Source organism: Phycomyces blakesleeanus (assembly GCF_001638985.1).
Source record: "Phycomyces blakesleeanus NRRL 1555(-) unplaced genomic scaffold PHYBLscaffold_20, whole genome shotgun sequence".
Classification (NCBI taxonomy): domain Eukaryota; kingdom Fungi; phylum Mucoromycota; class Mucoromycetes; order Mucorales; family Phycomycetaceae; genus Phycomyces; species Phycomyces blakesleeanus.
The window spans coordinates 658,190-671,559 of record NW_017265153.1 but is presented as its reverse complement, the minus strand read 5'-3'; the positions used below and the strand labels follow the sequence as shown (position 1 = coordinate 671,559).

At 36.0% G+C, this 13,370-nt stretch overlaps 6 protein-coding genes across 6 annotated transcripts; 3 read left to right on the top strand and 3 right to left on the bottom strand.

Annotated features, from left to right (window-relative positions):
* Positions 1-335: 335 nt before the first annotated feature.
* On the bottom strand, positions 336-1,748 carry PHYBLDRAFT_171958 (hypothetical protein; the record flags this gene model as incomplete). Its single annotated transcript, XM_018436699.1, has 1 exon — positions 336-1,748. One exon carries the CDS (start codon positions 1,746-1,748, stop codon positions 336-338), a length of 1,413 nt encoding a protein of 470 aa, XP_018287975.1.
* An 823-nt stretch (positions 1,749-2,571) lies between these two features.
* On the bottom strand, positions 2,572-4,797 carry PHYBLDRAFT_171957 (hypothetical protein; the record flags this gene model as incomplete). Its single annotated transcript, XM_018436698.1, has 3 exons — positions 2,572-2,845; positions 2,870-3,770; positions 4,647-4,797. 3 exons carry the CDS (start codon positions 4,795-4,797, stop codon positions 2,572-2,574), a joined length of 1,326 nt encoding a protein of 441 aa, XP_018287974.1.
* Positions 4,798-5,186: 389 nt separating this feature from the next.
* On the bottom strand, positions 5,187-8,134 carry PHYBLDRAFT_171956 (hypothetical protein; the record flags this gene model as incomplete). Its single annotated transcript, XM_018436697.1, has 13 exons — positions 5,187-5,239; positions 5,308-5,411; positions 6,014-6,102; positions 6,176-6,205; positions 6,235-6,426; positions 6,513-6,589; positions 6,701-6,781; positions 6,858-7,057; positions 7,145-7,221; positions 7,295-7,504; positions 7,595-7,741; positions 7,818-7,895; positions 8,006-8,134. 13 exons carry the CDS (start codon positions 8,132-8,134, stop codon positions 5,187-5,189), a joined length of 1,467 nt encoding a protein of 488 aa, XP_018287973.1.
* A 570-nt stretch (positions 8,135-8,704) lies between these two features.
* PHYBLDRAFT_73614 (hypothetical protein) lies at positions 8,705-10,310 on the top strand (the record flags this gene model as incomplete). Its single annotated transcript, XM_018442891.1, has 3 exons — positions 8,705-8,723; positions 9,200-9,315; positions 9,495-10,310. The coding sequence occupies 3 exons, from the start codon at positions 8,705-8,707 to the stop codon at positions 10,308-10,310; spliced, it is 951 nt and encodes a 316-aa protein (XP_018287972.1).
* A 346-nt stretch (positions 10,311-10,656) lies between these two features.
* PHYBLDRAFT_73613 (hypothetical protein) lies at positions 10,657-11,607 on the top strand (the record flags this gene model as incomplete). Its single annotated transcript, XM_018442890.1, has 2 exons — positions 10,657-10,956; positions 11,116-11,607. 2 exons carry the CDS (start codon positions 10,657-10,659, stop codon positions 11,605-11,607), a joined length of 792 nt encoding a protein of 263 aa, XP_018287971.1.
* Positions 11,608-11,760: 153 nt separating this feature from the next.
* Positions 11,761-13,036, top strand: PHYBLDRAFT_171953 (hypothetical protein; the record flags this gene model as incomplete). The annotated part of the gene is made up of 6 exons (XM_018436696.1): positions 11,761-11,814; positions 11,946-12,081; positions 12,442-12,534; positions 12,634-12,736; positions 12,890-12,920; positions 13,010-13,036. 6 exons carry the CDS (start codon positions 11,761-11,763, stop codon positions 13,034-13,036), a joined length of 444 nt encoding a protein of 147 aa, XP_018287970.1.
* Between the last annotated feature and the right edge of the window lie 334 nt (positions 13,037-13,370).

Genomic DNA, 13,370 nt, shown 5'->3' with positions numbered 1-13,370 from the left:
TTTGCAAGAGTAGCAAAAAATTCTTTCTTTTATACACCTTTTAGCGGAGTGCATCTTTAGGTAATAAACAGTAGTCACTTAATTTTTTTTATTTTATTTTTTAGCCCTGCTGGGAACCTTGGACTGTTTTCTAAAAAAAAAGCAGTCAACTAATTTTTTTTTGGAATTTTTTTTTTAATTTTTGAAAATGCATTGTATTACATAGTGTCTATATCACTATAGGAAGAAGAAGAAAATATGATGGGCGAGAACTGTGATATTGAAAAATAAATAAAGTATTATCTAGTATAACTTATAAGCGTGCCTTTATCTTTGAGCAATATATGTACTTTATTTTATTTTGGCAAATATCCAATAATTGTAGCAGCTGTGAGGCAGCCAATGGATCCAATAATAATACAAGTAAACAATATAGTAGCCACCACCTTATTGGTAAAATCGAGTACAACGCCAATAATAATACCAAAAATAAAAAGCATAGGGCTAATAATCCAGGATATTACAAGCCATTCTGTTGTGCTGTGAATAGTATAGTCTGCCCACACGCCAATTAACAAGAAGGCTATTGTTCCTGTAAGTGTAGAATATATGACCACTTCTTCATTATCTTCCAGATCTTCATTCTTATCACCAAAGTCTTTTAGCTCCTTTTCGGTCAATACAAGGCTGTCGTACTTGAGTAATATTTTTTCATCATCCTCGTCCTTGATACTAAAGGTCATCGTTTGTTTGTGTAGCACAAGAAGCGAAAATGTCTGAAGAATAGACATTGTAGTAAATATAATAATGATAACCTTGGCCCATCTGTCTCCATCTATATCCATACACTCTATTGTCGTAAAAAATAACTGTCCCACAGTAACAAATATTGCAATGAAAGAAGTGTCGTCCATATTATGGGCTGGCTCCAGTTGAGCTATCATACTGTCTGTCATGTATCGGAAGACCTTTGGCAATATCTCTGCTTGATTCTCACAAACAGCACCTGGGCCAGCCACGGATATCTCTTCAGCCACACAGCTGGATACCATGCGTACAGTTGTTTTGGCTTTGTTGAACCCAACAGTTACTGACCGATTTAGGATACAACTTTTAGTCTTTTTTGCTTTGTCGGGACCAAGTACATGCAAAAATGCGGCTAGATATGGTGCGTTGTCGTGGTCTTTAATCTCAATACCTGCTGCCTTTGCATCTTTGATTAGTCGATCTCTTAACTGTGAAGCATTTGAATAAATATCGGATGGTCCAAGTGTCTTGGCGTCATATTCTATATCTTTCTTGTGTTCTGGCATGGATTCACTAGTCACAAGTGACGACGACAATGCTGTTGTATTCGTCGAATCAAGAGAATCAAGAGAATCACTGCCTTTATCTTTTGTCTTTTTATCTTTAGATTCTTCTTCTTCTTCTTTGTATTGCTTTAAAAAAGGCTCGAATTGGGCTATTCCAAGTATTTTATCCGCCCGCAATGCCTTGTAAATAGACTCTACAGCTGTACCGATTCCACTAGAAGGGTATATAAGGGCAGAAATACGTCGCAAAACAGTAGGAAAATCAGTGACACCTGTTCTAGGACGAATGGTTAAAATGTGTGTCATGTATCCGAGTAGGACAGTTCGCAGAATCGAAACCACTGGAAGCTTGCTAGTGAACGTGTTTTCGTCTTGTTGGATCGGTGAGGCATAACTTTTAGGTATAAAGGCTAGCAACAGAATACATGGAATGAAATATAATCTTTGTATAATCATTTCACAAAAGCAAGTGGTTACAGAAGATATGTAACAAGAATCTCTTTGATAATCTTATAAGAAAAAAAGCATTAAACTTCAAAAAACAACAGAAAAGGCTATATTTTATTTCTAGGGGCTTAACATAAGGTTTAAAGGCTTGAAATCTGAATAGAGATAACCTTTATAGATATTAGAGTAGATGTGTACTATTTTTTTTGATAGATAAAAGTAATTCAAATCTATCTATATGATGGTACGACTTATGGTATTTTGTGTTTTTTTTTTGTATTGGAACATACAAATATTTGAATACAAAAACCTGCAGCATACAACTTGGCTATTAGGCTTAACGTACATACATACAGAGCCATGTGCTCACATACACAATCAGATATTTTACTACTTTATCGAAGTAGTAGTCACATTTTTTTTGCTTGAAAGAGCAACAAATTGACAGAGTTACTAATGAAGAAACAGTGAGAAAAAACTGATAATTAGTAATTATATATATATATACTATATTGGCTAAGCTAAAAGCCTTATTATTGATACACAAGGTTTCTGAATTTCACAGACGGACCCAACTGGTGTATTAATGGACATGGGAGGAGTAATTACTTTAAGATACTTTGAAAGTAAATAGCCACTTTTACTAAGTTTATGGAATTATTTAAATAACCAAATGACAAGATTAAGAAAATGGTGCTGAAAGCAATGTATTAAAAGCTAATTCTCACAATCTATAACAAAAAAAGTCATAGAGCTGTACTTTATAAAAGTTGCATCGCACAACGCAATACTTTATTAAATTCTGGGTCGATGATAAAGGGGTTTATACCATTCAACAAAAGCAAATACATCTTGTGGGTTCAAGTGGCTGAGAAAATCGGTGGCTGTGGGATGTGAAGATAAATCGTGGAAAAAAAAGGTAATTAATACGGCCAGCGTATGTTCCCCTAGGATTCCCATCTTTTGTAGCAAATCTTGCCATTATATGTGTGCCTCTTGTCACCGAACCTTCACTTCCAGCATATTTCTGTCCGAAAAGATTTATAGATTGAATCTTCCGGATTCTGTCATTTACAAAGTTTGGATTTTTGATGACTCTTTTGGCGCTACAAAGTGGGGCACCTTTGTACTAAATCCTGTAATACTTCAAGAGGCACTCATATTCACCAATTTTCATAGTGAGTGGCTCTTTGAGATTGAGTGGATATGCGCTTTGTGGGAGTGATTCATTTCCAAGTGTTTGCTTGTTTGGATTGAAACCAGATTCGACGAAAGAAGTTAAGCGAAATATCGAGAGCGGACTGAGGACTGATGTATTTTTGATACCAGTTATACTGTCAGAAAGTTTGTTGAAGATTGTAAGGTGATGTAGGTTGGCGATAGTGTGGAGGTTGGTTCTGTGAAAGTCACTTTTGGAAGCATTCTCAATGAATTTATCCATATATGTTTTTTTGAATCCATTTTTTCTGTTGGTGTTAAAACCTTTGATGAGGCCATTGTATTGTTCGAAGCTGAAAAGCCAGAATCCGTATACAGGTCCAAAGTCCTCAATAGTTTCTTTTAAATGCAAGTGCAGATGCATATTTGGTGAAAGAACATCAGAATCATATAGATCTTCACATCCGATACAGAACTTTTTGAGACTTTGGTGGGCATTTTCAATCTCGTTCTTGGTGATAGATGGCTTTGTAAGTAATTGGCAGGCATCAACAAAATGTATCCAATTGACATATAATTCATCAGGCAAGTGCTTCTTTAACGCCGCAGGAGGATAAACTAAACACCATGATTTCCATCCATCCGCCTTCATGAACGGAAATCCTTTCCCAATTTTGCTTGTTATTGTCGTGTATACTCTTGGAAGTGTCAACTTGTTTGCTTCATTCTGCATCTCTACAAGGTCGGCGTCAGTGAGAATCTTACTAAGGATCCGTTTATCAACCATTCTTTTTGCAGTTCCCAAGAAATGGTTGTGCATTGGATCAATTATAGTTGATCGTACTGGTTCAAAGTAGGAAAGTCGATGCAACTCTGACCAACGAACGCCATTCGCAAGCTCCAATATTTTTTGTGCGGCTGCACTCTTAGCATTTTTCCACATGTTGGCGTGCTCCAGGTTCTCTGCCTTTGTTCGGCCTACTCATTCTGAAAACTTAAATCCAGAGTAGTCAACAATACTAGTGCCTTCAAAACGGTAAAAGTGGCGATTACACCTATGGCAGGCATTGGTACTATTGTGGGAGGTAAATCCGCACGTTTTTCTTGCAGCCGGAATGTCGCATACGACCACCAGGAGAGAAGCACGGACCAGCGCGCCAGGACAGCTATGTGTATCAATGCTGATACCTTCGTACAAATCCACAAGCTCGTCAACAAGAGGACGCAGATAGTTATTTATCTCGTTTGTGCTAGCTTCTTTCGGTCCAGGCATCAAACCCATGAGAGCCACATTCTCAACCTTGTATCGTTCTTCTCTTGGGAGGTTGTTGATCGTCAGGTAAATTGATTCACAAGAATAAGTTACCCCATCGAAGGGTTGGAACCAGTCGATGTTAAGGGTCAAAGGCAATGGCCGTTCCTTAGCAACAAATTGCGCACCTTCACTATCCACAAACTCCTTCCACATCTTGCCGTCGTATACATCAAACATTGTATTTTCTACCTTGGGTACACGATTCCACTGGTTGATCATTGCTTCGAAATTTGGGCGCATAATTTTTTTCAAGGATTTCTTTAGGGAATTGTATACATATACGCGTTTTGGTGTCAGTCTGTTGTTTTTGTGACATTGTACAAGGAATCTCCGAATTTGTTGTTGTTTTCAAATTTCTTAAACTCGCAAGAAACAGTTACTTCGATCGTATTCTTGTATATACTATGACAGTCTCCGCATGCCACATATCTGACCGCTTGCCAAATCACTAAATCCTGCCATGTTTTTAAGAGCAGGAATACTGATAGGATGTCTGAAATGTTCTTCGTAGTGCTCAGAGACAATATTGAAGAAAGGGATCAAGATAATAGCGTCTTTATCCACAACATATCTAGAATTGAACATCACAAGATGGTATGGTATCAACCGGTCCCATGGGGTTTTTAAGAAATATTGTCGATGTATCTATAAGTTGTTATAATTTAATATTGGTATCTTTCAGATTTAGAGTACCTACGTTTTGTTTTTTACTTCTTTTTCCTGAGCTTACTTCCGCTCAATGTCATCTCTTTCATCTTATGCTCCAATGTTTGTGGAATCGTCTTGACAATTTCCTCTTAATCCAAAAACAGGGTCTTTTTTCCCGAAATAAGTAAGAATATCTTTGGATTATAAGTTGGTACAGGTACACTAGTGAGGGTATTGTCAGCTACGGTAACAAAGTTTAATTTACGTGCATATTGCATTCAAAAATAAAATAAAAAGTAAAAAGAAAATTACATTTAGTATATTCTTTAGTCTGATGCACTTGCATCAGAGTTGACAATATATGACCGGGATGGTAAACCTATTTAATCTTTGTTTTATATTAATACTATTGCTTTTTTTTTCTCCAGACACTTCATTTACTCTTACATCTTTTGGTAATGCTGATAACTCTATTATTCTTGGCATGTCGCTGGGCAGTTCTTCTTATTGTCATTTCATAAACTAAAGAACCATGGCTGCATCTCGAGCATCTACACCCATGATTATAAAAAGCATAGGGGAACATATTTTTGTATTTTTTTTGTGCGATAAGAAAAAAAGGGGGAGGGGGTACATAATGAATGAAGTATAATATTAAATTATTGTATCACTTAAACATTTATTATTATAGTATCGAACTGCAAAGTATTCTTAAGCCAGTATTAAAGTCTCAATTATTACATATAGTTATCTATTCAAGTATAAAAAAAACAAATAAAAAAACCCTTAAGCAAAAGTTTAAATCGAGTAAGATCTAAGCTGAAAGTAAAGTGGAAAGAACCCTACACTTTAAAAATTAGCTTTCCACTGATAAACTCAATGCGTTTTACAAAGTTATTTAATATGTCAAAGAACTTTTTCGTTTTCAAGGTGTTTGTATATATATATATATATATATATATATATGCGTATGTGTGTGGTATATACATGTGTATTTTGCTATTTTACAAGGGTTTACAGTTTTCTAGGACTTATCTATTAAAAAGGTACTATAGTAAGAATCCTTTTCTAGTTTCATGGTGTTCCAACAACATTCAATTGTAACCAAGTTGATTTGCGTCTATGTGTATGGACAAGTAAATCATAGTCTCACAAGTGGCGCGATAAGCTGCAGTGATAGAATGCATCTTCGATTTGACTTGAACTATTTTGGTCTGGTAATAGTTCAATAATACCTGCATTCTTTAATATTGACACAACTCTTTTAAATGAATGGCGCCGCTCATCTCGAGGAGGGAAACGCTAATCAATTTACCCGAAAAGAAGAGACGTTAATTAATAAATGCTATATAAATAAAAATGAACTTTATTTACCTCTAATAAAATTTCTGACAGCATTCTTGGATCCCTGTCTTGCTCATGTTTTCTCTTAAGCATAGTTTCCAATACGCGCACAACGGTAACTGCCATTGCACTTTCAGGCATCAGGAGCTTGCATTTTATAATAAACTTCTCAAGCATGTGCTTTTCATGAGTCTCACAATTTGGGATTATAACCGAGTTAATCTGAATATAATCAAATCAAATCAAATCAAATCAAATCAATATAGTGTATTGGAGGAAAAACCGACTCCCGATATGTGTATACATACCATATCCTGGTCTTTTTCAACTGACTGTAGATACACTGTCTTTTGGTGCTTGAATGTGTCTATAATTGTAGCAGATGCTTAAAGAGAGGTAAAGAATTTGAATAAGAGTAATCAGAGTAATCATGATATTTACACACAACACAAAACAAAACAAATCAAATATTGTAAATAATAAAGCGTGGATTTACCTTTGAAAGATGGATCTGATACCTTGTTTAATAAATTTAAAATATTTTCAAGACTTCTTTGGTAGTGTTCCAGACACTGATCTACAGCCAAGGCATACGCAGTTTAATACTTGTTAAATATAATATGATATACTAAGATAAAATAAAGGATCCTGACCTTCTTGAACAATCCATTTTTCATCATCATATCGTTCCATATTATTCATTTTAGTTTGACTTGCCACAATATCGTGCGATTGAGCTTCATTACTCTTCTGGCGTTCTTTTATCAGCCTGAGTTTGCTTTGCTTTGCCTTTTCTTTCAACTTTTGTAATTCATTTTGTAATCTTTGTTGTTCCATGCCCAAATTCTTTAAGCTTGTTGCATTATCAGCATTCTGGAAGAGACAAATATAAAGAGACAAGGCCCATTCTTGAGTGCCATTAATATATATATAATCTTACTACAGCCCTACCTTTACGGTCTCAGATAACCTCTTTGTGTCTTTTATGTCTTGTTCAATATTTTGTAACGCACGTTGCTGTCATACACACACACACATAAGCTAATGCATCAAAATAATAAGAGTTACTTAAGCTAATTTTCAAACTTACCTTTTCCAAAGCGTCAATATCCATTTGCTCCATCGAAGTCATCAATTTAGCCTTCTTGGCTTGTAGTTGTTTCGATTCTTTTGTAACCTCTAACATTCTACGCTTCTTTTCAACTTTGCTTTTCTGCACACCATTTTGGGTTAACTGTGATTTGTTGTATTTTGATCGTTCCTCAGATATACTCTTGATCTTGTCATCTTGGAGGTTAACCTTTAGTAGATAGATAGATATAGACATAATTGAATTAAACAACCTTGATATATATATAACAGCATCACTAATTATATATTAAGTCATTACTTGTCGCTGTAAATTCTTTTTATTGGTAACGGTCTTATCCAAGCGTATTTCTATATGATCCACGAGTGCTTTCAGTTGTGGAAGCATGTCACTTGCAATGGAACTTTGCGACATTTGAATATCTGCCTCGGTGATAAGCTCATGTGTCTGAGAAAATAAGTTCAATTATGTGAGCAACTTACAAAACTAATAGTTTCTTTCTTTTTCTTTTTCCTTTCTTTACTCTTTTGAATTCGGTATTTTTTAGTATTCTGTCAAAGCCTTTTAAGGACGATTTTAAGAGATTTGTTGAGATTGATAGCTACCATTTTCATGTAAAATTAAACACACGCATATATATATATGTAATATTTGTGATGCTTGATTAGTTTTTATTGATTTAAGAAAGAAATTAAAAGGTATGACATTTACTGAATTTGTAATTGATCTCATAGATGTAGCAGAGCTTTCTAGGTTTTCGAGCATACTCATTGAATTGTGCCTTTTGTCCTGCATTTTCAACTGATCATTTGTTTTAGGTAATCTCTGAGAGTTAGACATTATAAAGTGCAAAAAACTATTTCGTGTTATTTTGGTAACAAAATTCATTTACCGTCGTCCAAAAGAAACTATAAGTTTATCTACTACAAAATACAGGCAGGCACATTTTTCCCGAACCTGAAAGAATTCGGCAGGTCCGGCACAAACTGTATTTCTATTGTTATTCATATTTCTCTGCTTAATTCATCTTTTTTGATGCATTTAGTGCATTCCATCTTTGCACCAAATCAGTTTTTACTTTTGAACCAAATCAATTTTTATTGGTGCGTCAAATTTATTTTTATTTTTGCAACCAATAATTTCCGGAAAAAGTGTATAGAAAGTGAAGTTCATTTTAATAAAGCACGTGACAGAAGAAAATTAAAAGAAAAATTGAAACACTTCCCCATATAAAAAGGTAAGTCACGGTACTCAGGGTCACTAATATTTGGTGTGGACAGACTAAAAGTGCAAAAAAGGGGCAAAACGAGCTCATCTTGAACTTGGGCAATCAGACTAATTTATGACTGACCACACCTTTAAAATAGTTAAAAATTAGTGGAAGTACATTTAGATAAAATTGTGCTTATAATGCCTTCCCTGTCTTTAAGTAAAACCCTATTTTTGCGAGTTATTCTAGATCTCGCACTCTATGAAACATTGTTTCTATAAAAAATGCCCTTTTTCTCAATCCCAATGGCAATTGAAGAATGCTACCAATCAGAGTCATATAAAAATTTGATTTTTTTTACCCTTTTTTAACTTGAAATTATCACAACTCGACACCTTTATTACACGTACTCCCTTAATAGACAACTTCTTCAAAAAGCCAAATGGCATTTATAGGGCTCATATTCATCTAATACTCATCCAGTACTCGGCTTGAGAAGCAATTTATCAATTGATTGCAACTTTTGATTACGTCAACCCCGTGAGCACTACGTCTTGGATGTTTACCTATTTGTTTTCTTTTTTTACCCTAAAGTATTTTAGCAGCCCACATATACATTGAGCTGGTAAGATTAGCTGTGTAAATATAGAACGAATCCACATTGTGAATAAATATATAATAATTGAAATACATAGTACAAACAAACGTCATATTCGCAAGTTTGAGAAAGAATAATCGAATGCGTCGAAAAAAACGCCGTAAGAAACTTTTTACCAAGGAGCGAACACATTGCCACCATCCTTTCTACAAAGTAATACCAAACGAACCTTATCCGAAAGCTTTTCAGAAGAAAGTTTCAACAAAAGAAATCGTGTAGAAGGGCCGGTGAAAGACTTGGAGGAATGCTTCTTTACTTCCATGAGAGACCGCGTAGAATAACTTGTCAAGCAAACTAAAACTCAAGATAAAACAAATGAACTGAAAAACAAGCTCCTAAATGTAAAGACTCTACCGGCAGCAATAATAATGAACGCAGCACAACTTGCCAAGTGTGACAGAAAACTAATGCGCTCGCATATGGAGCACCGCCCTGGGCTAAAAAATGTTGAAGAATGGAAGAAGTTCGTATCTCAAAACTTCGACAAAATAGCTGAGGCTGTCGTAGGTTCGGTCGTAAAAGACACAGCTAAAGTATACTCTTCTTCCACTCCAACAAATAAACAGCCGTATGAAAAAATGAGAACGTGCACGGTCCAGATAAACAGCCTCTTCAGATCGGATCTCCCCCCTATTGTAAAGACATTCGTGTGTACTAGATTACAAGATTTGATGGTTACCTCGACAGATTATACCCTTTGCTTTTCGGCACTCGTGAATATGATGATAAGTGAGCTGAGGACTAGCGAATTCTTCTTTGACAACAATGATATCAATATTAAGAAAGTTCCTGGATTCAACCTCGCCGAATTGCTGTCTTTTGTTACAACTAATGGGCCAAAACAGATCATCCAGCCATTGGACAAGGATTTAATTGCCTCTAAACGATTTGATACGGACTTCAAGTGTCTCTTCACAAGCCAACATCTGCAAGTTGTGCATAGTTATTTTTTTGGTGCCCGTGGTGCTAAAGAAGAAAATTTAAACTCCCACCCTGTGCAGAATAGTCTGTTTTGTTCTTTCAAAGAATCCGGCCTTGATAAACAGAGCTTATGTCTTGAGAAAGCATCATCGTCGGCAATGTCGATGGCTCTTGAAACGTACCTGGTCAACTTTGAGAATATGTGGGACGGAAAAAAAGATAGTTAACAAGCTTTTGGACAAAGTGATACTAGTGATACTTCGCCACCATATTGCCCGCAATAGAGCGTCAAAGCGTATCTCGACCACAGAAACAAGGAAATCACCTGGAAAGAAGGATATGAACACCCATGCGCGTTATGTTTGTCGTGCAGAGGATAAAAAGCTGAAAAAATTGATACAAAGATAGGAAAACCTCGACGGATCAGAAGGAGAGAAGTGGTCCACTAAGATAAATAGTGCGAAGCAGCGTCTAGCAAATTTAAGGCATATTTTTAAAATATAAAGTGGAAAAGTTCTTTACTGGCTTGAAATCTCCAACTAATGCTTCATTTTACTATAGAAGATAAGCCAAATGTTGGATGATAGAAAGAAAGCTTCTGCGGAACACAAGCTCGTTGTTCAGGATTTGAACAGTGCGAAAGAACAGCAAGTTTTTTTGGAAGAGGAGGGGACTTTGGATGATGATGTTACGGAAAGGGGGTTGAATAAACTCAAGCCCATAACCAAACTCTTGGCTTTCATCAATTATACGCCCGTATATTTAGAAGACATCAAACATCAGTCTCCTGAGGCATCCACAGTTAAACAGTCAGTATGCTCGTTAATCTGCAATACTTTGAAGAAGTTCTTACCTCCGAAAAAACATTATCACGTAATTGCGTATCAGCTCTATTTCTGTATCTTCGCAAACAACGTTCTTAAATATGCACGTCATACAAAGTTTACTCCCGAATCATGTCCTTCAACATCATTTTCGTCATCGAGTGCCCTACACCTGGATTCAGTTGCATTATATCAGTTATTGACCTAGAATCTAGATCAAGAAAAACATGAAGAACCACCATCAAATACCAACAAGCAAGAAAAGAAAGGGTATAATAGGGATGAGCTGATAGGGTCTCAATACAAAGCGCGCCAAAACAAAGATGCCACATTTAACGCAGTATTTGATATGGAAGAGATTCAGAAAGCATGTGAATCGTATGGTCTATCTTTTGCACATCGGATGACATGTCTACCAGGAATAAAAACAGTACGATTATTGGGATCGAAAATAAAAACCCGTGGCACCGTAAAAGAGGGGACAAAACAGTTATATGAAGCACGGATTTTAAGAAACCCAGGCATTATACAAGAAGGACGAAAAACAAAGGATGTTCTTTTTCCTGAGCTTCAAAGCTTAACAGAAGAAGTCAAGACACTTGAATCTGTCCGTAAAAGAGAGCTAGAGTTGTTAAAAGACAGCAACTACCAAAATAAAATCAAGGAATGTAAATCAAATGGGGGGGGGGGCAACAGATGACAAGGATCAGTTATACCAGACGATTGAAAAATATAAAGAATCGAGATATAAATCTTATTTGACGGTTAATAAGATCAGAAACGAACTCGCCGAAAATAAGACAGCAGATCTATTTCCAACATATGGCAATTTGTTTCAAATCAAAGCTCCATAATGTTAAAGATGTCCCTCAAGATAGCAGAACCCCAATTGAAAAATGCGGCAAAGGTGGGGCTAAGGTGGAGGACTGAACTGTTGTGAATCCTGATGACTTTAACTATGCGGATACTAACAATGGCCTGGTTAATATGACAGCATCGATACCGATTTTGTTACAAAAAATGAAATTTCATCTAAAGCTTTTCAACTATTACACCGCGTTAAGCAAGGGTTCTAATGAAGACAGTGTCAGCTTAAACGTATCTAAAGAACAAGAATCATTCTTGCATTTTCCATCGGTTACGAATACAAAAGCTAGTGATGTTGATGTTGGCTGTGGGTATTTTCAGCAGTGAGAATATTTAGAAAGTCGAAAGAAGTATACAGATGAAGGGGAAAAGGTCCAGTTAATAGAAGATTCAATAAGAGAAATGGAGTCGACCCCAATCACTTCTATTGACATGACCATCAAAAACGTTCATGATAAATGCAAACAACGACGAAGGCTGCGGAATTTCTATAATTCTCCAAAAATCATCAACCAAAAAAGACATGTAGAAATCCAACATCGTTATCGGCATCACCTCTGTCGGCGAGAGAGAGATTGAAATTGAAGCATTCAGAGAGTAATAATTTGTTACCAACATTAGTATTGTATTCGATTTTTATTAGCGCGCATTTTTTTTGGCTCAACAGATAAGTCGTATTCTAAAAAGCCCTTGATATTCTTCATTGGTTATCGGGAGACCGGTACCGGTTCTCGAATTAACGGCTTTAGAAAGTATGGTAGTAAGTAGAAGCAGAAAGTACACGGGGAGGCAGCCAATGTCTGCTTCACAAATGAGTGCAAGACCTCCCAAACGTGTATATTCTGCTTTTCGCTTTTAGCCAGCTTGAGGATTCCTGGCAAGAAGGAAGGAAGTTACAGTCAACAAAGGTACCTTTTTTTGTATCAATCCTCGGTGTGTAACTGTCAAAAATCGATGTGTAAGTAAGCCGAGAGATGCACTTTCAGCTCTTGCCATTGAATTGGTAGGCTTAAGCTCGGTTATGTCTAGTACCGCGCCCCCTCCTTTTCACAGCGTCAGTCAGATAACTGCTGAGCATTATACAACAATAACATTTGACTTATGTATACGAATAGACGATTTGGCGGCTATTTTGTAGCTCTAGAGGTAAGTATCATTGTATAGTACCAATGCCTGTATAAATATTTAATTTATTAATTATTATTATTATTATTATTACTATTTCTTTATATAAGATAAAAGCGGCTGCCCATTTTTTGTAGGAAATAAAGGCACTCCAAAAGAAATGTGACAACGCGCTTAAGCTCTCTCTCTCTCTCTCTCTCTCTCTCTCTCTCTCTATTTCTCTTCCTACACACATTTAACGTTGTCTGAAAGTGAATTTTGATTTTAATGTAACTTACCCTACATTTTTTCAACTTATGCAGACAGGGCTCCTCGTTAGAAGTAAGACAGGTTGATATTGTTTCCTTGGTATATCATAGAAAATGTTTCTCGACAATGCTTTAATATAATATAAAAAACAAATTAAAATAAAAGTGATGGTCTCTGGTTCTTATACTTGTACTTGTACTTACATATACGTCTATATATGCG